The sequence below is a fragment of the Sardina pilchardus genome, chromosome 11, assembly GCF_963854185.1.
Source record: "Sardina pilchardus chromosome 11, fSarPil1.1, whole genome shotgun sequence".
Classification (NCBI taxonomy): domain Eukaryota; kingdom Metazoa; phylum Chordata; class Actinopteri; order Clupeiformes; family Clupeidae; genus Sardina; species Sardina pilchardus.
The window spans coordinates 33,031,229-33,054,827 of NC_085004.1; the positions used below are offsets into that span (position 1 = coordinate 33,031,229).

At 43.8% G+C, this 23,599-nt stretch overlaps 1 protein-coding gene across 1 annotated transcript; it reads left to right on the forward strand.

The window, feature by feature from the left end:
* The first annotated feature begins 676 nt into the window (after positions 1-676).
* On the forward strand, positions 677-17,077 carry slc34a1a (solute carrier family 34 member 1a). The gene is made up of 13 exons (XM_062549845.1): positions 677-735; positions 1,929-2,020; positions 2,341-2,511; positions 2,816-2,968; positions 8,822-8,965; positions 10,518-10,629; positions 11,329-11,524; positions 12,226-12,330; positions 12,684-12,804; positions 13,628-13,795; positions 13,983-14,099; positions 14,941-15,065; positions 15,438-17,077. The coding sequence occupies exons 2-13, from the start codon at positions 1,960-1,962 to the stop codon at positions 16,008-16,010; spliced, it is 2,046 nt and encodes a 681-aa protein (XP_062405829.1). The 5' UTR covers positions 677-735; positions 1,929-1,959; the 3' UTR covers positions 16,011-17,077.
* Positions 17,078-23,599: the final 6,522 nt, after the last annotated feature.

The following is a 23,599-nucleotide window of genomic DNA, read 5'->3' on the forward strand; positions in this document are numbered from 1 at the left end:
CACACACACACACACAATGTCTTACCTCATTAATGTCATCGCCCCATATAAACCATAAGGGGGGTGTAAATAGTACATTCTCACATATTTGCTCGGTGATGTTTTGGGACCATCTTGCAGAACACATTACTTATTAACCACCAGGGGCAAAGCTGTGGTTGAGCAAAGAGGCAAAGAAATGGAATGGTTAGACAGAAGTATGAATAATTCGGCATTCTCTTGTCCCATGTGGGATGTTGTTATGACCACAGGATTTTATTAGAGTTTGTTTTGAGGCTGGGTCAAAGCTAACATTCTAGAGAAAGAACATTCACCTAGCATTCACCAGAGACAGAACCAGCCGTGCTAGTTGTGGTGTTACACCATATATCCACTAGAGGTCACATTACTGCTATGCAGCAGCAGAAGGCATATGAATGTAAAAATGAAATAAATACTGTCCAAATTCAGCATTTTATCCAAAAAAGGATCACTTTTTAAAGTCTAATCTAAACTTTTACCTGTAGATTTCCCGCTATCTATCACCAATTAGGCATTAGGTATGTTGGTCACCTTGTTGTTAATTAACAGTGAGGGTGCCCTAATGGCGAAGACAGGTTGTTTAATGAGGACACTTATTTTTCAGACTTTAAACTCTGTTAGGACGTACACTATAAAACACCAGACCCCGATGCATTATGTTTTACACACAACTGATACCCTGCCCATCAGAGCACACCAGTCCACGTGAACAAGGTGAGATGAGGTCATTTTTACTTGTAGATGAGGTCATTTTTACTTAAAGACTGTAATTCTCTATGATCGTTTCTGAGTGCTATGAACTTTCTTGTGCAATATAATAGCTCAGTCTAGTTGACGTGTACATTGACATTTAGTCCCTGGACATGTTTCATGATGTAAATTTCCCTCATGGGATCAAAAGAGTATCTATATTTATAAACTGTAAGCCTGTTAAGGGTTTGGCTCATGCAATACTGTAAGTGTATGCTGAGAACAATACTCCCACTCCATGGACTTGCATCCAATCAATATAAGGCTGTTACAAGACAAGGACAGGGGGGAGAAGGTGTACATTGAAGATTTATTTACTATTCATATTCTGCTCTGCTTTACGAAAAGAAAAGGACAGAAAAAAGAACAACATATTATCCTGTCATTGCTGAATATGAGGTGACAGTTTAACTTGTATAAAAGACTGTATATAAGTCTTAAGTCTGATTTAAAAAGTGACAGAATTAGTTGTGAAGGGCCAAAGGGAATTCTCTCAGAATTAATTGTGACAACCTTCATTCTGTCAGGAAGAAACTGGTGTTGACAGAGGATCATCATCATCCTTCAGCTGTAATATGCTGTCGTCCAGGGTTACTTTCCGTGAAGGTTGCATTAGCCAGCCATCTCCTCTCAGGGTTAGCTAAGTAAAATGTCAGCTTTGGCGTAGAAAAATGCATTTACTTGTTGTTGGAACAAGATGCATTTGAATCAACTTTAATGGCTGTTGCAAATAAGGCAGAAGTATTTAGAAGTCAAGCCGTGTCCACATGTCACATGGCATTGTTCTTGTCTGCTTTGTAATCCATTATATCTTGACAAGATTGCATTTACTGCTAAGACTTTGAAGAGCAGAAATAAAAGTGAACAGTGGGTAATTGCTCTGCTGACAGCGTCAGGAGACAATTTGCCAATAGCATCACTCACGCTAATTTGTAATTAAATAAGACCCTTCCTGATATCTTTTCCTAACCTTTTTCTGAACAATTATTCGTACTGTAGGTGGCTGGATGCCAGCAATGCCATGTTTTCCTTTTTTAATTGAACAGTCAATTGTGCTACATAACCCTGCAGAACCCAACTGTATCTAAACCAACCATGCAATTAATTGGTCTACATGTATGTAGTATGATTACACTGAGGAAAAATGTCCCTTCCAGCCTCTTACTCACAGAGACAGTAAGAGACAGCATGGCATCCCGCCCAATTAGAATCACAACAGCCACTGGAGAGCCGCCAATCAATTACAAGGGTAAGGAAGTTCACCAGTATTCAAAAAAGGAATACTTAACCCTTTGTATTCCAGGTCTCCCCAAGATGCATGGCAATATATACAGTATCTTATGAAATCATATGCAGATATATTCCTAATCGTGCTAGCAATATCTGAATTGTTGGTTTTAGATTCCTTGGCTTTTAAATCTCGTTCACTTGCTACAAATGCCAGCATAATCTGATACACAAAAAAATGATTTTAGCCAATTGTATTCTATTCCAATATTTTATAATATTTGTATAGAACTGTAATGTAAACTTGCTGGTGTGCTCAGTGATTTACAAATCTGTTTGTAGGGGACCACTGGTCAGGTTTGAAGAGCAGACCTGGAGATGCTGAGGAAAAGGTGATAGGTCCCACTCTGGACCTCATCAGGAACTGTGAACAAGTCTACAAACCTTCCAGCACCAGTTCCTCAGACCTTAAGGAGGAGAAGGACCTGTCCAAGCAGAACGACGGCAGGCCTGGTGAGACTTATTCTGAATAACGTTGCAGGAACATGTGAATTTTTGCAATAGCCTTTAAAAAAATGTCTAATTATTTTTTTTGTTGGGGCTGTTTTAAGACTTACTTGCTACAAGCAACACATTCAGACTGAAATTCACTCAAAATCTAACATGTATCACAAATCTAATGCAGATAGACAGTGGAGAAGAAATACAGGCGAGACTACAGCTGCATATGAATGGAGCCTCATCTTCACTCAGTGCAGCTGATCATGTGCTGTGTCTCATCATCACACCGGCCTTGTGCTCTCTGATTACGCTCCAGGGGTGTCCTCCTCGGAGTCCGCCGGAGACAAACCGGAGCGGTCCGCGCTGTCGACTTTCCTGGTCCTCCTGAAGATCCCGCAGCTCCTTGTCCTCCTTTTCCTGTTCGTCTGCTCGCTGGATGTCCTTAGCTCAGCCTTCCAGTTAGCCGGGGGTAATTACGCATCAAGCTCACTTCTCCATGGGATAAAACATGTGTACAGGCCTGTACCCTGATTATGGCAGCCGTGTCCATTACTGGGCGCTGTAGTGGAGCTCATTTAGTCATAGAGGGCTCTAGCTAGAAGGTGTTTCCTTCTTTTTGTCTGAAGAATAAAAGAGCTCAATGTGGAGCTCTGTGTTAATCCTGTGAGAACTAAGAGCAATAAGGATGAAGAGCCGCTCTAATGTTGCAATCAGGGACACAGTCATGCGATCATGTAATCATGTAATCATGGCGTGCATACTGCACTGTGCGTCATACGCTCTGATCCAAGGACACAGTTACAAGTGCTGAAATGATTTCACAAGACAAACATCTCTCCTGCGTGGCTCTCCATCACCAGGTCTCAAGTGTACTGTAGTTTCTAGTTTCTATTTGTAATTTGTTACTGGCAGTAAATGTAATTATTAAACAGGTGGTGAACTATTTCCATAGTGCAAATGTTTGTTAAAAGTAAACTTCATCATTTTAGTTTAGTTGATTGATTGTCACTGTGATGCAGAGCTAGAATTAAGATGTGTATTGCATACAGTGCCTATAAAAGTAATTCCCCTTTTGCTTTAAATCAATGTAATTTGACCTTTTTTACAGCAATCTACAAAAAAACCCTACTTTAATGTGAAAGTGAACGCAGATTTCTACAAAGTAATGATAATTAATTACAAATCTATAATGCAAAAATAAGTGATCGCTTATATATTCACTCCCTTCAAGTCAGCATTTAGTAGATGCACCTTTGGCCGCAATTAAAACCTGCATTGACTCTCGGTTAGGCTTGCATATCTGGATATTGCCATTTTACTCCATTTTCTTTGCAAAACTGCTCAATCTTTGTCAGGTTGGGAGGGGGTTGGGTGTGAACAGCCTATTTCAAGTTCAGCCAGAGTTTCTCTAGGATTGAGGTCTGGGCTTTAACTCAGCCACTCCAGAACATTCACATTGTGGCCTTTAAACCATTCTGTGCAGTTTTCACTGTATGCTCTCCCAAGTCATAGTTGCAGACTGAATCAGATTGTCACCCATGATTTCCTTATATTTTGCTGAATTGATTTAATTTTAAAGAGCCTGTTGTCAAGAAATATCCCCACAGCGTGATGCTACCACCACCATTCTTCAAATTAGGGATTGGTGCGTTGTTGGTGATATGCTTGATGTCCACCAAACATACAGTAGTATATAGCCTGCTGGTCAATAAGCTAAATTAGATCTCATCAGACTAAATAACCTTCACTTACACTTTACTTTAAGGTATCTACATAATAGTGACATGACACTGTCATGAATGTGTCATAAACTTTATAAACAAATGTTTATGACAACGCTTCTGTCATTAAGTGTCATTCAGTTTTTGTCATGACAAGTTAGCGTTAGGGTTAGGGTTAGGGTTAGTGTTATGGTAAGAGGTTAGGGTTAAGGTTAGGGTTCATGTGTCATGACAGTGTCAAGCCACTCGTATATACTGTAGATACCTTCAAGTAAAGTGTTACCAAATCTTCTTCCATTTGACCTGGGAGTCTCCCACATATCTTTGGGTGAACTTAGATTAAGAGCTTTGCCAATCACCTATAGAGATTTGATTTCAGGAATACTGATTGACCAGTCAGTGACCAGACCTTCTAGATGTAATTGCCTTTACATGTCTAGACAATACATCCCCATTTCACTAATTGTGAGACTATTGGCAGGACCGCTGTTGATTTAGATCGGTCACTTTAAGGGGCGAATATTATATTAATGCAATCGCTCATTTTGCATCAAATATTCATAATCAATTTAAATTACTTCATAGAAATCGGCTTTCACATATATTCAAATATGTGAAAATATTCAATGTATTAAAGCAATAAAAGGGGCCATATCTAAGGGGGGGGGGTACTTTTTATAGGCACTGTACATATGTATGGTGTCAAGGACCGCTTGGCTCACAGCAGACCCGACATAAATGGGGAGACCACACCGTAGTGTTCAATGTATAAATGATATTTATTTACATAAGAAAAGTCAGTATATGTTATTTAAGCAAAGTGTAATGCAATATGTTGTCTAGGGGTAACAATAAATATAACTAAACAAAAGCTAAACGCAACGAAGACGAAGGGAGTTCTCCGCAAAGAGCTATGCAGTCGGAGAGGGCTCTCTCATGTTCTCCTCAACGTATCACGCCACCAAATGCGCCAAAGCAGAGAGCAGAGAGCAGCAGCAAGCAGCAAGCAGTAAGTAGAGAGAGAGCAGCCATCGAAAACCCAGGCCTTATAGTCCAGCCCATTAAGTCCTAGGCGCCACCCTTCCACTCAGCACCCTGCAGGACATAGAAATAGGAAACACGTAGAATGAAGGGGCGGAGCCCCAGCAAATGTCAGACTCCTAAACAGTCCTAAGACCCAGGGTCTTAACAGTACCCCCCCCTTCAAAACAGAGGCCCACCTAAGTGGGACTCTGCGCTAGTCAATAACACAAATATTTAAACAAACAAAAAACAATAAAGTATTTCCAGGCATAACATCAATCCTTAGTCCACCATAATGTACAGTATAACCCAAAACCCCACTACACAACCTTAGTCTAGATGTCACACCAACCACCACCAAGTGCATTTCCCAATCTCATTTTCCCCATACCCCCAAACCTCCACTTCCTGTTCCACCAGCAATCCTGGTACCTTGGAAAGCACTTTTAAGATGAACAGCAGAAAAGGTAACAGGAACAGAAGTCATGAGACAGGAATTATTCAAGTAGTAAGGTTGCAAAACATTGGGGTTGTGTAATGTGTGCAGGTATGTTAGAGGGTTATGGTCTAAAACACCACCAATGACCATCACCCACTCCTACATACGCATCAAAATGTTCGAAGGCCCACACGACAAAACCGCCGAAGCGTTAGGGCATCACCAACACCCATGTCGCGTTCCATGATTTTGCGTCTGTCAAGGCAAACGCGACAAAAACGGCGACGCATTTGCGGGGCATCACCAACATCCATGTTAACCTCAGGTGGTGGCGGCATCTCTGGCCACACTCGCCCTCCTGCCAAATTATTCCCCAAAATCACGTCAACTCCCTCTACAGGCAACGACGGACTAACAGCCAAAACAACATCTGCCTTCACAAGCTCGGACTCCAAAGCTACCTGATGCAGCGGAACAGAGATTGTCTTCATCCCAAAACCTCGGATACGGACAGAAGAACCGGTGTCGGACTTATCAGAAAAAGGCAAGATGGATTTCAATATGAAGGATTCTGACGCTCCAGTGTCGCGCAAAACACGCACCGGCACTCTCTCATCGCTCCCAATCATTGCAACATAACCTTTCGTGATGAACGGGTTGTGGACCTCACCAACACCTCTATAAACAGGCAGTTGTTCTGAAAACATCCCCTCCCTGGCTGTGTCAGCACTCTCACTTACTGAACACAACACAGTGGCATCACTACCTGAAGTGACATTGGATCGTCCACACAACCGCTTCTCATAACGCCCAACCCTTGTAGCACAACCAACACCCTTTGGTGGACACTTACCACGTCGCTTGTCCCGTAAAACAGGGCATTCATTTTTCCAGTGACCCTTCTGCAAACAGTAATTGCACATCTCGGACTCAATTTCCCTCATATCAGGATCATGTTTGGATGTACTAAAACGACGGGGCCGAAACACTTCGTCATTATGGACACCGAAACTTTGCTTGTGGACCAAAACATATTTATCAGCGAGCTCGGCTGCCTGAGCCGCTGTTTTAACATCGTTCTCATTAATATAAGTGACAATACGTTCTGGTAAAATGTTTTTGAACTGTTCTAATAAAACCATTTCACACAACCCTGCAAACGTCTCTACTCCTTCAGCTGTACGCCAGCGATTAAACATCGCAGCCAACTCACGAACCACTTCCAAATGCGTTTGTTTATCGTTCTTATGCCAAGTTCTAAATCGTTGTCTGTATGCTTCAGGGACTAATTCATACGCTTTAAGGATAGCTTGTTTTACTACAGCATAATCTTTCCGCTGATCGTCCTCCAACGCAACATATGCCTCCTGGCCTCTGCACGAAATGACACTCTGCAAAAGCAATATGCGCTCCGAATCTCCCCAGCCATGATCGTCCGCAAGCACATCAAACAGAGAAAAGAAAATGTCGGGCTCGCGTTCATCAAACTTGGGCAGAAGTTTAGCCATACGAGATACCCTGTCTTGACGTGAAGAGGGAGAGCCAGGTATTTTCCCCTCATCAAGCAGGTTTAAACGCCGTTCTTCCTGCCGCATTTTGTCATACTCTAATTCCCTATCCTTTTCTCGTTCGCTCGCCAATAATTTGTCCCGTTCAAATTGCAATTCCAACAATTTCATCTGCTGGTCAAACGTTAACCCTGACGTGAGTTGAGGCGTTGAAGCCTGCACCACTGGCTCCGGATTAATCGATATTACCTCTCTTTCGCCCAGCTCATCCATAACTAACTGAAACAATGCGTCCTTCTTAACGCGTTTAGGAATACGTGATTCAAATCCGAAATGCTCCGCTACTTTAACAAGTTGCGCTTTAGTTAAAGTTTTTAAAGTATCTGCCGTAGGGGCGGCCAAAAACACACTTGTTTCCATTCAAGTACATTACAACCAAACGATTAGCTAAATAGCTCCAATACTAATGTTATGCCAAACAATACAAAACCAAATCCATACAAACTCTCGCTTTTAACTCACAAACACACACGTCTTGACTAAAGTGGTTCCCGACACAATGAAGGACTAAAGATTTAGACTGGAGCACCCCACATCTAGTTCCCCCCGCAAAACAAAAGGCCTATTTCCAAACTCTAACTCTTCACGTGTCTTCGTGATTGAGCTGAATTCAGCCCCCCCTCGTTCAACACGCAAAAACAACAAATAAGCAGGAAAGAAACCAAAAGTTTTGGCGGTCTCACCTAAGGCAGGGTGTTCTCGTTGCTCCAAGGAAATCCAATTTGCTAATATTTCTCTCCTTTGTAGCAGAAACCACTGATTTACTAGACCAAACAAGACGTGAGCGCAAAAAGTTTGCTCCAACTACAAACACACAAATGATCCCGGTGGGACTCCCATGCGCATCATACTCAACTAACCAATCACTACGGGGGTTTCCCCAATTAAACATCAGCTGGCCTATTACGTTGCTGAAACTCACCAAAAATAGCAGCAACCCTTTGTGCGTTCGCAGGCACAAGGCACAACCAATTTTAACGCAAAAACATAAATCTCCGCGGCAAAAATCTCCCGGACGAGCCCCCACATGTCAAGGACCGCTTGGCTCACAGCAGACCCGACATAAATGGGGAGACCACACCGTAGTGTTCAATGTATAAATGATATTTATTTACATAAGAAAAGTCAGTATATGTTATTTAAGCAAAGTGTAATGCAATATGTTGTCTAGGGGTAACAATAAATATAACTAAACAAAAGCTAAACGCAACGAAGACGAAGGGAGTTCTCCGCAAAGAGCTATGCAGTCGGAGAGGGCTCTCTCATGTTCTCCTCAACGTATCACGCCACCAAATGCGCCAAAGCAGAGAGCAGAGAGCAGCAGCAAGCAGCAAGCAGTAAGTAGAGAGAGAGCAGCCATCGAAAACCCAGGCCTTATAGTCCAGCCCATTAAGTCCTAGGCGCCACCCTTCCACTCAGCACCCTGCAGGACATAGAAATAGGAAACACGTAGAATGAAGGGGCGGAGCCCCAGCAAATGTCAGACTCCTAAACAGTCCTAAGACCCAGGGTCTTAACAATGGTAAAACAGTAAACAGCACACTGTGTCATTTGTCTGTTGATTTGAAAAGGTAAGGTGGCGGGGGACATCTTCCAGGACAACGCCATCCTCTCCAACCCTGTGGCAGGCCTGGTGGTGGGGATCCTGGTGACGGTGCTCGTCCAGAGCTCCAGCACCTCCACCTCCATCGTCGTCAGCCTGGTGTCGTCCGGACGTGAGTGAACTGACCAAACCTACCTACCTAGGTCTTATCACTTGGGTGGAGGTAGTAGATTGTCGAAAATCACAGTAATTGTTCTCCTGACACATGCTGCCAAACTCTCTCTCCCAACTCGTTCTCCGTCCTCCTGGTGCGCTGGAGTTTGACCAGTGAGTGACATTGATTAATGCAAGTCATATTGATTTAACAAAGTATGTAAAGGAAAAAACTTCTGACGGAGCTTCCTGGAACCAAACTGGTTTTTAGCTCCCGATGTACAAAAGTGGGCCAAACGTTTCTAAAGAGATAAAGAGTGGATACTGATAGAGTTCTTCATCTTAAGCCTGAGTTCCTAAAAAGCACCTAAGGTATGTGGGGTCCTATTGGGCGTCTGGGAGATCTGGACAGGCTATAAGCTAAGACCTGCTGGTGTCATGAGCAGCTCCAGCGCTTACTTCCTGTTCTGAGGCTGGGGCTAATTACCATTCACATCAGTGTTACGCTGCAGCCGCTGGGCGTGATTGCAATTACATCCCATCTCTAAAGTAAACGCCAAGTCCAGCACCTGCGGGCACCATAGCATCTCCCAAAGCCTGCTCCCGTTTCATTCTGTGGCTCCCAGAAAGAAAGCCTATTTCAGTCATCAAGCCACTTACAGCGAGAATGATTCATTTCCTTTGAACCATACCGAAGATATTGTAAGCATGGCATTCTTCATATCAGCACAGTTCCAGCAGCAAATTAAGGGATGTTGATCTTGCAGATGCTACAGATCATCTTTTATTAGATTCAGATGTACTAGACAAGAGTGTATCATCATCCTGTCTATCACAAACTATTTAATTATGGCTCTTCAAGTGGAAAATTAGCCGTCAAATCCACAAAATGTGTGTAATTTAATATGACATTTTTGTTTAATTGAATTTTGTGTGTGTGTGTGTGTGTGTGTGTGTGTGTGAGTGTGTGAGTGTGTGTGTGTGTGTGTGTGTGTGTGTGTGTGTGTGTGTGTGTGTGTGTGTGTGTGTGTGTGCGTACCTGCGTGCCTGCGTGTGCGTGTCATGCTTTTTGTACTAGTTCAAGTGCCTGTGTGACACCTCATATGTTTCAGGTCCATAACATTATCTTTATGCATTCACTAACATGGCTACACCCCTGATGTTGTGGTGTGGATAGGTGAGAGGTACTTGAAATAAACTGTGAATTTGAAAGAAAAAAAAACATCTATGACCTAGAACACTGCCTACTGTATGGGCCACTGGTAAATACCGGTAGACTCACAGGCATGATATTGTGTTAGATTAGATTATAATAGATTCAACTTCATTGTCATAACTATGTTGCCTTTTTTTATAACTGGTTATTTGAGTCATATTGGAGCCTTCAACCAGTTAACCCAAGAAAGAGATAAAGAGCTGGGAAAGCCATTTGTGTTAGCATCCATATAGCACTTTAGTATTATTCATGCTCTGTCTTTCTGTTGTGATCAGTGTGGATATTCTTTAAATTTGTCATTGTGTGTGTGTGTGTGTGTGTGTGTGTGTGTGTGTGTGTGTGTGCATTAATGTAGTGCTTGAGGTGAGTGCAGCTGTTCCTATCATCATGGGCACCAATGTTGGAACATCTGTCACCAACACCATAGTGGCTCTGATGCAGGCTGGTGAGAGAAATGAATTCAAGAGGTGAGACTGTGTGTTTTCACAAAGCTGTATAGCAAGTTAAACATTACAGTACACGATACGACAATATAATGTGTACTTAATACTTGTATTAAGTACTTCCTATTTATAATCCTTTTCATTATGTTTACAATTATGTCAATGTTATTAACTTATACAATTGGCAAACATGTTTTTCCCCATGCCTCAAAAATGATTAGACTAATGATCAGTGGCAAAACATGATGTTATTCACCTAATGCCATTTCTGAAGTGTTTTTGTGATTAGATTTGTGTCTGTGACAGCCTTGAGATGCTCTCTCTTTGGCACATTAGTTTAGCCGTTCCCTTGATCTTGACTGACGCAGTGAGTGGAAGACAAGATCTGATAAAGCTCTGATAAAGACACAGAGGGTCTTGTGATCTTGAGGTCCATCTCAACTCTGGGCTTAGAGCTGAAGTTTAATAGATGTGTGTCGCCAGCCAGAGATACAAACACAAGTCCTCGCTCACCTCCCTTGAACTGCTGCGTTTATACTCCTATTACGACTGAAAAAGTCAAGCCTATAATCAAAGACTTTGTGAGCTTTTTTGACTGGTTAAAGAGAGGAATAATCAGACAAACATGAGAGAGGGTTTAGCTTTATGGTGCCTTTGAACACACTAAAAGTGTTGAAATGAGTCCTTTTGAATACTAGACGGTTTGTTTTTTTTTTTTAACAGGGCTTTTGCTGGTGCCACCATACACGACTGCTTTAACTGGCTGTCTGTTCTGGTTCTGTTGCCCCTGGAGGTGGCAACTGGGCTACTGAGTACCTTGGCCAAGCTCACGGTGCATAGCCTCCATGTCCAGAGTGGAGAAGAAGCTCCTGAGCTGCTCAAAGTCATCACCCAACCTGTGACTAATTTCATCATTCAGGTGAGTCGTCCCTGCAGAGCCTGTTACTAAAGTCATCATTCGGTTAGACATCTAGTAAGTACTGAACCTGTTATTCAGATGAAACCGAATAAGGGAGAATTCCGGCGATTTTTCATGTAGATCTTTGTTTCTTGAGGTCACTGAGTACTGTTGGTACGAAAATACACCCTAGGGGCATGAACATGGGAGTTCATAAACATGTCCATCCCAGAGTAGCCTACTGTAGCTGCCTGGCCTTTAGCTGTTGGCTGCAGCAGCTCAAGCTAGGCAGCACCGATTGATTTTGGCGTTGTTTGTACTGACGGTACTCTGTGACCTTGAGAATCAGATATTTATGTGAAAAATCAAATTAGACATCACTTAACACATCACTAAATCCATCATTCAGGTAGAGATACCACTGAGCTTGTCAATAAACTCATTTTTCAGGTCATTCATCACTGAGTAGGCTAATCACATATATTCATAATTCAGAAGAGTACTTATAGCTTAGCATTAAGCACATAAATCATGCTATCACTGAGCACAATAATATCAACATCATCATTGGACTATAGAAACATGAGTCATCACTGATGCGGTTTGCTAAACTCATCATCAGGTAGTTAGCCTACTCCTAAGCTCCTCATGGTCTTCGCTAACTTTCTATAGGAGAGTTGTAAATATGTGAGCTAAACTGACTACATTTTGCTCTGTTACAGCTGGATAAATCTGTCGTCACAGGCATTGCTATGGGAGACCAGAGTATGAGGAACAGGAGTCTTGTGAAAGTTTGGTGCAAGACAGCCAGCACTGTCACCTCTGTGGTAATGACCTGTGCTAAATTTACCCTTTGGCAGACCACAACAAACTGTGTCAACTAAACAAAGATTATTTCATACTACATTTGAAAGCTTTGCAATAATGTTCCATCATTGGAATTTCATCATATTTTTACTGATATATAGACATATATGAAAATCATTTATATGTAAATGTTTCCATTGGAATGCAAACACAGATGCTGAGGCAATTTTCTCCCCGCTATTTAACAGTGGAGATGTAATGATTGCCTTTGCCTGCCTTGAAGGAAGAACATTATTGATATGATAATGTTTCATTAGCGGCCACTCAGACATCTTTCCTGTCATTCCCATTGTCTCTGTCTCACTCTCCACAGAGCTCCTCAAACGTCACCGTAGTCACTGCCAGCAACTGCTCTTCTGCTATAGGCTGTTTACAAGAAAGCAATGTCACCTTGACAACAGAGAATATGACCTCCATTGTCAACATTGAGAAATGTGAGTTCCTGTCAAAGATGAATAACCTAATGAATAACCTTAGTGTAAGGTAAGGTAAGGTAAGGTACTTTTATTTATATAGCGCATTAAATGTGCACTGAGTGCAGCCCAAAGCGCTTTACAGAACACAGAGACAGTGCCGAAACGGAGTGGCGTAGTCGCCAGCGTACCCATGACAACACAACAAACAAAACAAATTCACAAAATAACAAGACAAGATGCCAGACGGAGTGGCGTAATCGCCAGCGTACCCGTGACACCAAGACATACAATACAAGACATACAAACAAATAAACAAATGTTAAATAAATAATAAAACAAACAAAAAACAGAAAAGTCCACGTCAACTTAGTCCAATCGACTGCACTCAAGTCCCAGGGCAATGAAGACGCACAGCCTAGCCTAGCTATCAGGCCAACCGAAGACGGCGCTAGACAGGCCGTCTGGAGAGCACCATGAAGCAGTAGGCCTAGCAGCAGAAGCACCAAGCAGTCCAAAGCTGTGAGCGACCCTGCAGATGAGCAATTCGGTGTATCAATGTAGAGTGGCATATATAACAGCTTCTATTGTTTACTAGGCAGAATCACTCCCTTTTAGTTGAAAGTACTTTTTGTTGGTCAAAACCAGTCTTCTCATGCTTTTTCACCTGAATGCTATTATGCTCTGTACAGTACATGACCCCCCATGTACTGTTCTCTACGCTCACAGATGCTTGTTTTCAGTTGGCCCGGCATGCGAAACATAATACCTTTAGCCTGGGCTGCTGATGGGAATCAGTGCAGACAGAGAGACTCTGACTCACTTACTCCCCTTCCACCCCCAGGCAAGCACATATTCGTGGACACCCAGCTGTCGGACCTGGCCGTGGGGCTGATCCTGCTGGCCGGCTCCTTAACTGTGCTCTGCACCTGCCTGCTGCTGCTCGTTAAGATTCTCAACTCGCTACTCCAGGGTCAGGTGGCAAAGGTCATCCAGGTCATCATTAACACAGGTATGAGCCCATCCATGTCAGGAAGAGCAGAGCAGGAAGTGAGCATCAGAATTTCAAATGAGAGTTTGGATTTGTTTCTAAGGAGACACACCTGACAGTATTATCTACTTCCTGTCATACTGTATGTGAAGCCTTCAAATGAACATTATTGCAGTCAAACTGAATGTGCTTTATCTCTCTTTGGCAGACCCACCGTACCCTTTCGGCTGGTTGACTGGCTACCTGGCCATGTTTGTGGGGGCAGGCATGACATTTATTGTCCAGAGCAGTTCTGTGTTCACCTCTGCGATGACCCCACTCATAGGTCAGTTCAGTGTCCAAAACAGGTCGCCCCTTAGGATCCACTAATCTGGCAAACCTGCCATTCAATTGCTGACTCACAGCTTTCATGAAACCAATTACAAGAACTATTACAGACTGCTGTCTTCTTCGCTACTATTGTATATCAACACTAATTAATCAACGCTCATTAAATGAATGTGCTTTTTCAGTAGAGAGAATGTCTTTCAAGGCTTTTGTAGAGTCATGAAACAAATGGGTTTGAAGACATTTATCTTCATAGTTACTAATGAATTTGCTCATGTAGTTCGTTTCGCTCCTCTGGTTAAACTTTGATCAGCAGGTGAGCCTGGGTGTTCAAACGAGCATTAACATCAAACAGCAGCCAACGTAAATGCGTAAAAGCTGTCATTTTTTTACAGTCTGTGCAAATGGATGTAAATTATTGACTGAGCGTTTAGGACCCGCTTATTATGCAAATGTGCTTCTTCAGGCGTGACTCACTAGCAGAGTTCTGCTGAGCTCTTCAAATGCGATGGCCGATGAACTGGGAGACCTGTCACGGAGAGCCATGTCAGGGCTCAGATCTGCCGCGCTGCTACCGCCACGCGTCTTTTCTCTCCTAAAGCACAGCGCTAAAACTAATGTTGCAGAGAGCAAATAAAAATCATGTCTTTGTCCTGATTCATTTGGACTGATTTGCGGCCAGGGCATGCAGTCAGCCTCGCTTTGTAAAGTTTAATGACGTACAGTGCTTCATAAGTTTGAGACTTTCCCGGAAATCATACGCATTGCAATAAATCCTGGGCATGAAAAGCTGAATGGTCTCAGCCCACTCTTAAGAGATTAACTTGCTGTTCTCTCAGGTATTGGAGTAATAAGTCTGGAGCGCGCCTACCCTCTCACGCTGGGCTCCAATATTGGCACGACCACCACAGCCATGCTCGCCGCCATGGCCAGCCCAGGGGATAAGCTGCCCGCTGCGTGCCAGGTATGGGGCACTGGGGCACACACATTACCCAGTCATATTATTGCTGTGGAGGGCTCAGGCATGAAGCTGTTGTGAGGTGATATGCTGCACTAATGTCTAATGATGCTACACATACAGTAGAGAGCTGCCTGCAGTGGGTGTGTGGCTTGTTGGATGAAGATTAGAATGAATAGGGAGCAATTAAGGAACAAATGAGGGCAATTAAGGAACAAATGAGGGCAATTAATGATGAATGAACAAATGCTGTTTATTATATTTACACTTGCAAATGTATTTCCCACTATGTGGCTTCCACTTTTACAAGACAAATGTGTCAATAATAATGATCAGCTGCTGAGTAAGAGCACATCATTTCTATGGCATCTCCCACAGATCGCGCTGTGCCACCTGTTCTTCAACGTTTTCGGGATCCTGCTGTGGTACCCGGTGCCCCAGACGCGGCTGCCCATCCGCATGGCGTCCATGCTGGGCGAGAGGACGGCCAAGTACCGCTGGTTCGCCGTGCTGTACCTGGTGCTGTTCTTCCTGCTGCTGCCCTCGCTGGTGTTCGGGCTGTCGCTGGCGGGCTGGCGCGTGATGGCGGCGGTGGGCGCGCCCTTCCTCGGGGTCATGCTCTTCATCGGCCTGGTCAACCTGCTGCAGGCCCGCAGCCCCGGCCACCTGCCCACGCTGCTGCAGAGCTGGGACTTCCTGCCCCCCTGGATGCACTCGCTCAAGCCCCTGGACCGCGCCATCGCCAAGGCCACCGTGTGCTGCAGCCCCGCCAGGGCGGACCCGGAGGCGGTCGTCACGGTGACGCCAGAGCCTAAAACACCAGCGGAGCAGCAAGGGAGCTCGCCGGTGGCCTACGATAATCCTGCCCTCTCGTACCTGGAAGAGGTGCCCTCTCACCCGCGGGTATTTAAACTACGAGGCCTGGAGAGGTGCAACAGCACCCCCCTCTAGTGATGAGCCGCACACTGACTCAGAGCAGACAGCAGGGGGCCTCACCAGCGGCACTGAGGATTGTGAAGGTTGCTTTATTTTTCTGCTAGAATAGGAATTTAATGCTGATCAGGGATCAGGGATGTACTGTGGATGCTTGAGTAGAATCTGTGTCTTGGGACACTAGTTTTGCTATCTGGTGCTCTGATTAGTTTGGTTGTTCTAAAAGAGGCGATGTGGATACTACTGTTTCAGCACTTTGTTAACATGTTAGGCAGTGCATACAATACATACAGTAGTGTCAGTGTTGTACTGTGCGCAAACTGCACTACAATCTTTTCTTATTACAGGCAATTTTGTATTTTTATAGCTTGCCAGGATATGCCACAGATCTAGATTTTAGAGCATTCCTGAAAAATCAATTTATTTCTTAATTATCACCTTTGTTGGATTGATGAGATAATTGTGCTTGAATGTCAGGTGCACTCATGAATTATTTTACAATGTTTTCCAATTATGCTGTTTAACAGTATTGCTTCCCAGTGTCATCAATCGTGATGTGTTTCTATCACAGAAAAGAAATAATCAAAAGCTTAAGATGTAAAATTCTTACTGCAAGAGCTGATGATTTTACAAATACCCAGAGAAAGCTAAAGAGCACAGAAAATAGAAACGTGTTAAAGTCCACAAATGTTTAAAGTCACACAAATGCCCCAAAGCATTGTCCCCTTTTGCCAACCAGGGTTTAATTGATCTCAACTCAACCCTTATGTTTCTGTCAGTGTCAACTTGTCTGTAATAAGCACTGACACGTAATAACCACTAACTAACGTTAATGATAACTTGCGGTAGCAAATCTCCTAGTCTAATGGTCTTGAATCATAGGCTATTGCCTCTGTGCTTGAACTCTCCTTTTTTAAAACATGTGTTATAATGCATTGCAAAGTGCTTTGTTCATATTTTGTCAAACGAGGCCTTGAGCTTTACTTTGATAGGGATGATCAATGCTTTTTACAAAACTCCAGAATGTTCTTTGGATTTCTCCTTTTTGACCATAAATACTAAAGTGGCTGTGTTGTGGCTGAACACAAAAATACTCCCTCTACTCCAACCTCTTTCTCTCTCATTGGCACAGACAGCCAGACACACACACACACACACACACACACACACACACACACACACACACACACACACACACACACACACACACACTAAACACTAAAGCTCAAGTATGCCATCAATAATGCCACCAATATCCACTGGGCCAGCATTGCTCCAGTATGGCAATCTTCACATAATAAATCTCTGTCATTTGAACGACTACATTATGAGACATTACATCTTGGATTAATTAGGATGAAGATATTGACTGTGATTATTAAACTGAAATGTATAGGTGCGATATTGAGGTATAAGCCTGCGGAAGTGAGTAATGAAACACAAAGACGTGAGAAGCTGGCTGAGGATCTGTATGGAGTGGTGGATCAATTACTGTAACCACAAACACTACAAATGCTACACAAAACAGCGAAAAGTTTGATTGAAGTGCTCGCAAATGCTGATTTTTTTCTTTTTTTTAACAAATAGATATTTTGTATCTTACATTATTTTACTTCATCTCATGAGAAATAGGGGCAAAATCTAATATCCTGTGTTCACCTTTTTGTTCAATATGTATTCACTGTGTTGGCCTTCAGCCTTGTGATTACTTGGCCCTTTCCTTAACACATACAATGCACTACACTACAATACATAACTGAAGTAAGATCCCAGCTGAGAGCAAAATAAAAAAGGCACCCCAGACAGGTACACCATGTTTCGGTCCATAACAACCCTCAGACACAAGGACTCCTCTCCCTCTGAAACTAATTACTTTGCTCCTGGTCCAAACATGCTCCTCAGATGAATCAGATTCTGGTCAATACCGGCCAATGGTCTCATGGCTGTCTGACCCATACAAGAGTTAAGATCTCACTCACACTGACAATGCAGAGAATCTGTCAACCTGTAAGTAGACTTGACTGAGTCAAGTGCGTGTGTGTGTGTGTGCGTGTGTGTGTGTGTGTGTGTGTGTGTGTGTGTGTGTGTGTGTGTGTGTGTGTGTGTGTGTGTGTGTGTGTGTGATTGTGAGCATCTATGGATGTGTATGTGTAAGTGCATTTGTGTGTGTGTGTGTGTGTGTGTGTGTGTGTGAGAGAGAGAGAGAGAGAGAGAGAGAGAGAGAGAGAGAAAGTGTGTCTGTGTGTGTGTGTGTGTGTGCGTGTGTGTTCCGTTTCATTTCAGAGTTTCCTGCTGTGGGTGAAGTGGTTGCTGAGCTTTAGTTCCTCTCCTCTCCCTGTGTGCTCACTACTCACCTTTAAAAACAGAGTGTAAACAACCATCCCCTCTCCAGTCATCTTCCCCGCCGCGCTCATAAAAGCTCCTGTAGCAGCAGAGTGGGGCCTGCTGGGCGGGACACACACTCAAGCGCTTCTACACGCCACGGCCAGAGGTTAGAATACAAAAACAGGTGGAGACGCCAGAGGTTAATCTCTGAGCATCCAAACAAAATCACACATTGTTTTTGTTTTCAATTTCAGTTCACTTTTTGATACAGGAATTTGGGATACACAGGACGTATAACCTCGGTAGAGAACAAGAGATTTTAACCAGTGGGAGTTCACCTCTGGTAACGTCATTGAATTGAACCAATCTCCCCAGGCATGGAGAGCAGTGAGCCACAGTGGACATGTTCAAACGTGACATCGCTTGGTTCAGGAGAGTGAGCTACAGCCAGTACCAGATCCCGGTGTTGTGTCAAACAAGGCAGTAGATTGACAACGGGCAATACTTTATAACTTATACTTGTCATTAACCAAAACACCCAAACAACCGCCTCCTCTACTCCGGTTCAGTTTGTTTGAAGCTTCTTCCACACAATACCAGAGCAGAACACCACCACACAGCCCACTTCAGTTCCCTCGGCAACAACGGCGGCTCAGCAGCCCCACATGCACAGATGCACTGCGTCCAGACCACCAGCTCTGGCTACCCAGCCAGTCTCTACCCAGCCTCGTCTCTGGCCCTTACCTCACAGGCAGTGGCCCTGGTCAAAAGGGACTCCAAATCTGCTTCTCAGGGCTCGCTGAAGTTCGCTCCTGACCTCCTACTGTACGTCAGCATGAATCTCCGGCCACTCCCGCTGTGGTGTAGACATGTCTCTCCACTCTGAGCCTGGCTCTCTTTGCCGCTCATGCCTCTCCAATTAGTCAACTCAACGGGAAGAGAACACAAGATGTTAAATTCTTTATGTTATTGTAGAGCAAAGTTGGCAAATGCCATAAACAGCCCAATGCTCAAGAAACACATATTACAGTTTGACTATGGCATGCCACAGGTTAGGCATACTTCTAATCACTCACAAAAGAGTCCAGGCAGTTTTAGTTCAGTTGAGTTCCAGTTAAAGTGTAAAAATATGAAAATGTTGATTTTGAGTAAACCCCGATGTGGTTGGATCAGAGTTGGATCAGTGGATATACTGTATAGCAGTCAGGGTTTACACATGCAGATGATGTGTACTTCCCTCTCTTCATCAACCCTGAGACACAGCAGCAGGTATTAATAGCCTGCGTCATTAACCGCCCACTGCAGAGTAAACAGTGGAGGCAAGACCGGGCCGCCCGTGCTGTAATGAGCCTTTAATATGCCTCTCTCAGACCCAGACCATCCCTCGTCCTCCGGTGAGAAGCAGCCTAGTCTTTTGTACACACTCATAGGTGGAGAGATACTGCACTTCTGTTGACTTCTTCTAGTAAAAACAGACCCTGGAAATAATAGAAAGCACTTTAATAGATAAACAAGGACGAGTCATTGTCCTTGATGGTCCCCCTTTGCAAATCTAAATTAAAATCTCTCGGTACATAAAAATACGTTAGGCTTTCAGATGAGCCCGCTCGTCGGCTGAGTGTCTCGGGGCACAGGATGAGATTGTTTCCTCTGCTGCTGACAGGCATGTGTTTACATTCTCACTCCTGCACACGTCTGGAGTTGGGTTTTGTGACACGTGTGAACGGTCCTGGGATTGTTCTGCCAGTCCAGTGTCTCCATGATCACACCAAATAATGAAGATGGTCGCCCCACCATGTCTCTGGTCATTACAGTTCATGCGGGAGGTGCCCTGGACAAGCTTGAGCTTGTCATCCAGATCTGTGAAGTAACACTGCCTTTTTTATTCTCACACAGAATACATCCATGGAGTTGTTGGTAGTTTATATGGAGAATGTAGTCGGAAAAAGTAGTATCCTCCCTATCCTAAGACTGTTAACAAAGAAATACAAGAGTCCGACATTTATAACTGAACACATAAACAGTGGCCAGCAGCCAGCCCAATGCACACCATGTCTCTGCTGAATTACTGAAGCTAAGGTTTGAGCTTGATTGGCACCTCCAGGGAAAACTAGCTCCTGGAAGTGGTGCTGATGGGCGGCTTGTAGGTGGCAATCTTCCCTCTGGCCAAACAACCGAATCCCATTGCCATCCTGCGGGTGAGATGTTAAACCGAGGTCCTGACACACAGTGGTCAAAAACAATCCCTAGACAACCTGGCTCATTCAACGTGCTCTGGTGCATAATGGCATCATCCTCAGGTGGGTGATACACATCGGTGGTTAGTGAGGTTGTCCCTTCACTGTAAAGCACTACGAGTGCCTTGAAAATCACATCAGAATCAAGGCAATGAGAATACGCAAAAGTCATTGAAAATAATCTGTTTCTTCTGTCTTCAAAGCTGTCTTGGAGCTCCATCCCCAAACTAACAGCCTATAAAACATTAGCAGCTCTTGGCCATGTTCATTTTGTCAAAGTAGCTCTTTGAGGAGAAAAGCATGGAGTCCCCTGACCTGCAGAGCATCAGACCTGGATCAGACCACCAAGGCAGTTGTCAAAGAATACAAGTTGACAACAACAAATGCAACAATCTTGCGAGAGATGCTGAATAATAGCATTTCTCTTCTCATAAAATGAGTGTCTTTCTCCATCTTTCAATCTACTGTAGGCCTTCCTATGTCTTCTCTTTCATTCTCTTTTGTAGTTGGTAAACAATTTGACAGGGAAGATACAATCAGCAGCTTGTTTAGCCAGGCCTGTGTGGATAGTGGGATAATTAGAAGGCCTATGTGTCCTAATGGGTTTCCAAAGAGCATAGCTATGAGTGCCTTGTGAGGATCTCCTCTTCAATTCCAAAGCTGTCTATCACAACATCCACAAAGCCCTGACAAAAAGCTTTGGCAAACACACAGCTGCGTCAAAAAGCCTTGCAAATTGAGGAAATGCTTGCAAACATACAGCACTTGCCACAACAGAAACAGAAACACTTTGGAAACACTCGTAACATAACAGGATCATTCACACACGGAGAGCATCTCTGCCACAGCTGTACACAACTATGATGAATGCTGGATGGTGCCAGCATGTCTGATAGACAAGACGAGCTGAACAGAGAGGCAGCCACAAAATGACTGATTGGCTGTGACCTCTCCTCTGTTGCTTCTCTACACTTCTCCCGGGGTGGGGTGTAGGGGGTGAGGGGGTGCACAAATGCCTGGATTTCACCCAGCCCCCATGTGTCTGAAAAAACGTCTCTCTCATGTGCAAGCACCTGACTCTCAGCATCTTATATTCACTGAATAAAATCAGTTCCTGTGCTCCTGTACCCCTTTCTGTTCTCTATCAAAATGTCCTTCTGGTAAGCCCTGCTTCAATGATAATTTTACCATTTTGTTTGTATTACAGTTTATGATAATGCCCCCTTATTATGTTAGACTTTATTCAGTTTGCTTAATATATAACCATTTGTTTTTGTAATAGAAGCTGAGGTTTTTCTCTGAACATGCATAACATCATCCCAGAATGGCTTCAAGATGTACGATGCTGCATATTCTGTCATGGCCTAATCCACTATGACAGAGTACATGTAATCAGAGAACAATGTTGAAGCACAACTATAAGACATCACCGCCGCAGCTCTTGGAATGTTTGTTGTTATCCAGGCAACCGCTTGTAAGCTCTCATGTCGTCAAACATTATGGGAATTCTTAGCACGTGACATTAACGAGAGTTCACTGATAGTTCAGTAATGGAGTAATGTCATCATAAATGGTCTGTACAGTGCAGAATTAGCTGGCATCTGCCATGATGTTATCCCGCAGCATGTCTGCTCCTGCTTACGGCCCCAGCAGAACTCTGTGTCCTGGCTGCAGTGTGCTGTCGTGACAGTTGGTCATGGAGGACTGTCTCAGAGTAAACAGTCTCCTGTAACCTCCCTAACCTCCTGCTGCACCACACATCCCCAACCAGCTCTTTCAACCACAAATGAGGCAGCTAATGGCAGTCAGAGGGCCAGCCACTACCAGCGTTTGGACCCACAACTCCAAATAGAACCAATAGGCTTCTTCACTCCACACGCCGCATTTAGTTTAGCTTTGAGCCACTGGGCCGTTCAGTCAATGTGATAGTTTCCATCTTCTCTGTTGTAATCAACCAGGCCTGGCATAGAGACATAAGCTAAATAAAGCAGCGGGTGATGAAAATACATGATCTTGTATGGGAGAGGGCAGTTTAAATGGAAAGTTTTGGGGGCGAGACATTTTTTGTGCTTGAGAGTGACTACTGCTGACCATTAAACCTAATGACAGTTTTGGTTTTTGGGTGCCTATGGATAAATAATACCTGACTTGTGTAAGCCGTAGAATAAGAAGGCAGTAAAAACAATGTTCCAGCCGTTAAAATGTTAGATGTCTATTTATTCAGCCCTGGCTGCTCAAGGTCACGGCTGATGACATGCTTCATTTGAAGTATGTGTGTGTGTGTGTGTGTGTGTGTGTGTGTGTGCGTATGCGTGCGTGCGTGTGTGCGTGGTGTGTGTGTGTGTGTGTGTGTGTGTGTGTGTGTGTGTGTGTGTGTGTGTGTGTGTGTGTGTGTGTGTGTGTGTGTGTTAGTATGTGCGTGCCTGTGTGTGTGTGTGAGTGAAGAGGGCATTATGAAATATCATCTGATAAAGTGCATGCACATGTGTGTGTAATCATGCACTCACATTATATTAGCTGTAATCACTGTAAAACCAATGTTGTTCCTCTGGTTCTCTCTGATGTCTTTCCATGATGAAACAAAACTCATATTCATCTAATACAGAACATTTCAAATGAAATGCTTTTTTCAATCACCAAAACGGATTGCCTCTCATGTAGCTTTGCTCACTCTGTGAGTACAACTCTACACTGTTGTTTTTCACTGTTGCTCACTTTTCTCTGCGCAATTTCCACATCTCAGCAGCTTAAGCCAAATTAGCCTCTGCCCGTGGAACTTTCTGGAATTCCTCCAGTCAGACAAACAGCATCTCAGACATTATCAGGTTTAACACGCAGTCTGGGAGCGGTGCCCAGACCACCCCCTCTTGCTGTACTCAGTGTGTGAACAGTGAAATGTTAAAACATTGTAAACAAGTCCTGGAGTGACCAAAAGGTGTGAGCGAGTGTACTTTTTGTCGCTTGGTTGGCGCCTCGCCTCGCCAACCAAGTGAAACATCATCACGGATGTTCCGTATTTGTCTTCTGCATTTGCATGTGAACAGC